The sequence below is a fragment of the Cebus imitator genome, unplaced genomic scaffold (assembly GCF_001604975.1).
Source record: "Cebus imitator isolate Cc_AM_T3 unplaced genomic scaffold, Cebus_imitator-1.0 Scaffold172, whole genome shotgun sequence".
NCBI classification, from domain to species: domain Eukaryota; kingdom Metazoa; phylum Chordata; class Mammalia; order Primates; family Cebidae; genus Cebus; species Cebus imitator.
Window position 1 is genome coordinate 3,613,935 of NW_016107487.1, and position 6,000 is coordinate 3,619,934.

Sequence of the window (6,000 nt, forward strand, 5' to 3'; positions counted from 1 at the left end):
ACAGAAAATAGCTGGGCATGGTGGCACAATCCTATAATCCCAGCTAACTACTTGGGAGGCTGAGGCAGGAGAATTGCTTGAACCCAGGAGGTGGAGGTGGCAGTGAGCTGAGATCGTGCCACTGCACTCCAGCCTGGGTGACAGAGCAAGACTCAGTCTCAAATAAAAAAGCATATATCAGCATCTAGTAATGACTGTCCTGTTTTGGATTGGCAGATTCTTTAAAAGTGGTCAGTTCAGTAAGCCATGGTCTCCTGAGGTCATCATCCATCAACAGTTGATAAATGAAACACGCTGACATTCCCAGGAGACAAACTTTTCTATTTGTTCTTCCTTTTCAAACTTTTCTATTTGTTCTTCCTTTTCCTTTGTCTAGGAAATGTCTTATTTTTGATATAGGATCTCCTCTGCTGCCCAGGCTGGAGTGCAGTGGCATGATTTTGGCTCACTGCAACCTCATCTCCTGGGTTCAAATTATTGTCCCACCTCAGCCTCCCTAGTTGCTGGGACTACAGATGCGCGCCACTACAACCTTTTTTTTTTTTTTTTTTTTTTTTTTTTGTATTTTTGGTGGAGACGGGGTTTCACCAGGTTGGCCAGGCTGGTCTTGAATTCCTGGGCTCCAGTGATCTGCCTGCCTCAGCCTCCCAAAGTGCTGGGATTACAGGTGTCAGCTATTGAGCCCAGCTGGAAATGTCTTGTTTCTGTCAGAGCTTTTAAGGCTATTATCAGGATCTGTTAATGAAGGGAAAGTAGAGCCGAAATTCGAGTTTCTTTTGGAAAAGGTGAACCAATCAGCACAAAATGACTAACATTACATGAGCCCCTGTGAGGAGCGGCCCCTTCACAAAGAGATGGTCTGTGTTTTTTGGGAAACATACCTACAGACCGTTGTTTCTGTGGCTGCTGGAGTCTCCAGTTGTGGGCATCTTGGACAAAGGGACATTTCCAGTGAGGCTGGGTTTCAGCGATGGTGACGCAGATGTGCCGCGCAGCTGTGTGGTGGACTTAGCCTACGCCCAGACTGAGGACTGAGGCTACCACAGACCCTCTTGTTTCCCGGATCTCCTTTCCAAAGTCTGTGAATCTCTACCCTGGTCCTTCCCTTCTTTCTCCCTATGTCTAACGAATGTCTTTTCCTAGTGTAGTGGAAGAAGTACAAATTCTGACATTCTAGAATATGAAGTCTCAGCATGGCCATGATCGAAATGAACATGGGCTGGTTACTACATCTCCCAGACTCATTTGCAGCCACCTCCCTGTGTCTGAGCACCTGGGTGTTGGGGGGATGTTGGGCCCACAGTAGGCGCTCCTCCAAGGGCAGCTCTTGGTCCATATCCTACCCATCTGTTCTTCAGCCTTCTTGGTCCTAAAAACATGTTTTTGTTCTGTATTTATAGCTTTAAGCGGGAAAACTGGTTCCTTCTAGAAGTTACAACACATCAGTGTGCCCCAAATCTAATTCATCATTTCTCCATAGGTAAGTTTTGGACTTTTAAAGAAAAATCACATTGTTCAGTGGGTTTGTTTTGGTGCCCACCAGCCATTCTGTCTCAGAATCAGTGAAAATGGAACTCCTGCCCCAGGATAGCCTCTCATGGGTTAGTATATGTAAGTGGCTGTGAGTATTCAGTCACCAGGGACGAGTAAAGCAATAATGAAAACCTCATTTCTGGGGATTGTAAAACTGGGGAATGTTTGGAATACTATCATCAACCTATTCTTCATAAAGAAAAATTTATAGTAGCCAATTTGTGACTGTGGTTTACAGAAGATCTGTGTTACTAAGCAGCATGGGAGAGATGGGAGAAAGAGTGACATGGCCTACGGAGTTCAAGTGCTTCACTAGCACTGTGAGGCAGCCCAGTCTGACTGGTAACCAAGATCATCAGGATTATCCAATAGTAAACATTAAAGTGCTGACATGAAGCAAATGAAAAACGAAGCTGTCCCCATATTCAATGGGAACATAAATCAGAAGTAATTTCCTCTAACATTATGAGATGGAGTTTGTTACTACTAGAATGATTTTATCCACAGCAGCAGTAGTAGCTCACTGATAAATGTCTACTGAATTGTCATGCCTTCTGATAACTGGATAGTCATGGATACTAGAAGTATAAATGAAGAAATGTTAAGAGGCACTTAGAGGAAACATTTTGTTTTTATTTTTTAATCTTCAAAATTTTCTGCCATGAGACAGGAATGCATGATAGCAATGGCTCAACATCTTCACATGAAACACTTGGATTCATTTTCATTCACAAGTTTTTCTAAAAACATCTACAATTTCATAACCCCGCCCACTTCCAACCATTATCACAGATTTAACTGACCATTAAACAGTAGTTGCCAGCATTAACTAGCTGGAACGCTTTCTGCGTATTAGTAGTGTCTTTTGAAACTACCACCCCAAGAGTATCACAATTACAAATCTCATTGTACATGGCAACCCCAAAAGTGACTGATGTCCTCAAACTCCCTGCTGATCACTGAGAGCTGTAGTCCCCAGGTACTTAAAGAAATGCTCTTTCTTCTCCAAGAATTGCTTGGTCATCTCAGTATATTTCTTGCAGGGAGTGGCACATGGTGATTTGATGATTTAGTCATCACTGCTAATAGGCAGATGATATATATGCCTGATACTGGCATGCTCTGATAACTATGTACGGAACATACTGAAAAGAAGATGGGTTGCTTGGAATCTCTCTTCTTTTGAAGAGAACCACTTTGAGGTTTTTTAACAGTTGTAAACAAAAGGAAAGATATACACAGACACCTATACACATAAAGATCTACACTGAGTATTTTCAACGTGGTGCATATCATCTTATCTAGAGATACACACAGTGTCTCCACTCACCCCTTCACACCCACCCACACCCTTCCATACAGCGTGTGAATATAAATGTTGTAAATGTCCTTGGGAGTTCACTGGAGTTTTCATATTACCAAATGATGATGAAATACCTGATTTGTATTACTCCTGAGAAGGTATTAGAAGGGAATGACAGTTCTGATGCACTTTGGAATGGTACAATCATGTAAACGCCTGCATACTTAAGACTTCTTAACTCATCCAAAGCTTCTAAACATGATTTGACCAAAAAAATAAAAAGTATGAAAACAATGCAGCAAGTTTAAAAATCAAAACATTTTTATAATCAAAGTATAAACAAATATATAGGAAATACGTATTTGTCAGTAATTACTCTCAAAGTAGGAAACGTACTTAAAACCATAGCTAGCCAACAGAACTTAAAAAGAAAACCTTTCCAATGCATAATACTACATGCATTGCCCAAAATAACAGGATAGCCACATTAGACTTACAAGACTTATAGCAATTCCACCAGAAAAATAATTGCTACATAGCAAGTCTGTTAAGTATGCTGTTGATTAAAAAAAAAAAAAAAAATGCTGTGACTGTTATCCACACTTCAGTAAAAAAAAGAATTTGCAATTTGCTTAATCTTATCCCTCATATAATTTATATAAAAATTACAATAAACCAATAAATTTCAAGCACCAATTCAATCATCTAAACTTACTATACTTATATTTCTCCTATTATTGAGGGAACAAATTATGAAGGCTTAGGCTGAAATTAGCCAGGTGATTGTTACAGTTTAGTTTTAAAGGCATGTGGTTTTTTTTCCTTCCATTCACTTCAATCTTAAACATTTGAGAATGTTTAGGCTAATAAAGGACTCCTTGGAGGAATCCATTTCTGAGTATTGACGGTTTTAGTATACATTGACAGCTCTTTAACAAACCAATGCTCTTTTAGTTCTAGGATAAAACAGATTTGCACACAAGAAATTAAAGGACTGTCGCTCATCATGACTTAGAAAGGCAGCACCTCTATAGTAGACTAAGAGCACATCTGGGCATCCACTGGGAGTGTAAGAAGATGGCATCATTTTTAAAGAAGGCAACACCATTGCACTTGGCAAAACTGAAGTTTTTCTCAATTAAAAAGTGTCCATTACACATTTGGGGTGAGAGGATATCTCAATAAGAGTTGTTTTTTTTTCTGGTTTCTTTTGCTGGAAAAAAAAAAATAGTAGTACAGTCTGAGCCAGTAGATGATAACAGTGTTTGTGATGCCTCTGGCTGTTCCTGAAGAAAACGTGTTCAGGTAACAAGGGGGCTGATTCTCCAGATCAATGCCACTGCTGTTCTTGTTTCCAGTACTAACATCACACCACTTACACATAGTAACTTGTGAGACAGCATTAATGTTTCAGTCTTCCAATATTCAGTTTGGTTAATTTTCAATAAACACCAAACTAAACCTTTAAGTTGGCTGTATTTGAGAGACTGAAGATAAGACTACTGAAGAAAACAAATCACATGGAAACCAAAATCTCAATCAACAGTGATTCTCCATCACTGCCCATCCTGTTATCTGAACTTTATCACAAAATCACATGCAGCTGAAGGAAAAGAGAGTCGCACTGAAGCCAGGGTGTTAGGACAAGGGTGAAGCGTCTTGCTGGTCCTCTGGAAGGGTGGCTTCGTCCTGCTCCTTGCTTATCTCGTTGGATGGCTCTTCATAAAGAGGCTCACCAAGGTCTCCGCTGCCCCCTTCACTCTCCTCCTCGCTGTGGTCTTCACTTGGCTCCACAGTTTGTTCCAGGCTGTTCTCCAGAAGTGTGGGAGAACTGCTTATTCTACTTTCCTCTTCAGCTGTCTCATTTAAGGGCTGAGAAGGAGGTGGTGTGGGAGTATTAGATTGGATGACACTTTCAGTGGAAGAGACGGGGGTTCTGGCTAGAGTAGTATCCGTTACAGTCTCATTCTGAGGCAAAGGTAACTTTTCCACAAGTTTCCACTGAATGATGCTCATGTCTTTTCCACCAGTTGATATCAGATGACTGTCATTGTGAGTAAAACTGACATTGGTGACATGGCTGCTGTGGGCACTGTACTTGTGACTGGGAGCCTATATGAAATAAATCAGACAGGAAGATTAAACTCGTTCTTTACATGCCTGCTTCAGAAGTGGAGGTGACAACATAAGGGGGTAACTCAGCTGGTGAAATGGGAAATCCAATGTAAAGTTATCAAATCTCAGGAATAAGGCTAGCAGTATTTCCTTTTATTGTCACTTTACATAGGAAAAACAAAACAATAACTGCACATCTCTGTATTTTCATACTATATGTTTAAAAAAATAGGTAAAAGTCTGTCTCTTCTAGATGTTGGTAGTACACTTGCCAGAGCTTAGCAACTATTCTGAAATGGTTAGGGGAACACTTACTATGTTGGCAGGACTACAGGAGATTCAGGAAACAGTTCCATTAGTTTTATAACATTGATGATGTGTCCAACATATACAATATTTTAAAATAGAAGAGATTTTAAATTGCCAACACATCAAAATAAAAAGCAACTGGACAATAAATAAAAAGGAATAACATCATCAGTTGCCATTTCCATTGCTCACTTCTCCTTAGCCTTAGGAAGGGGGAGAAGACAAGCACTGCCTGGCTGGCTGCTCAAGGATGGCCCTTATCTCCTTTGTACACTGGAATATCATGGGGTGGGATCAGTAACCTACAAATGTTTTCCTGCCACTGATGCGAAGTCATCCCTGGACAGAAGGCCCTACAACATTACTTTCTATTAAAGTGAGTTTACCTTTGCTTTGGAGCAGGGATACTGAAACAGATGGACTTTACAAAAGTCATCGGCAACAGCTATCACTTTTCTATTGTGGGATCGCACCAGTGCATTGATATCTGTCCCATCAGATCCTTCTGGCCAGACACCTTTGAAATGGAAACACAGGGATACAGAAAAATTAGCCTAAGAAGTATGACTGTGATGCTATGTTTATTTTATTTTAGAATCCGACTAGCTGGCCGGGCGCGGTGGCTCAAGCCTGTAATCGCAGCACTTTGGGAGGCCGAGGCGGGTGGATCACGAGGTCAAGAGATCGAGACCATCCTGGTCAACATGGTGAAACCCCGTCTCTACTAAAAATACAAAAAA

General features: G+C 40.7%; 1 protein-coding gene across 4 annotated transcripts in view; it reads right to left on the reverse strand.

Moving 5' to 3' along the window:
* Positions 1-2,145: 2,145 nt before the first annotated feature.
* EML4 (EMAP like 4) overlaps positions 2,146-6,000 on the reverse strand; it is a 157,759-nt gene continuing 153,904 nt past the window's right edge. For 3 of the 4 annotated variants that reach the window (XM_017544878.1, XM_017544879.2, XM_017544877.2), the window contains 2 exons: positions 5,647-5,777; positions 2,148-4,948 (listed from right to left, as the gene is read on the reverse strand). In XM_017544878.1, the coding sequence (XP_017400367.1) occupies positions 4,475-4,948; positions 5,647-5,777 (605 nt within the window). In that variant the 3' untranslated portion in view covers positions 2,148-4,474. Of the gene's footprint in view, positions 4,949-5,646; positions 5,778-6,000 lie in introns of all 4 variants that reach the window. The other variant, XM_017544876.1, reaches the window with a different exon arrangement.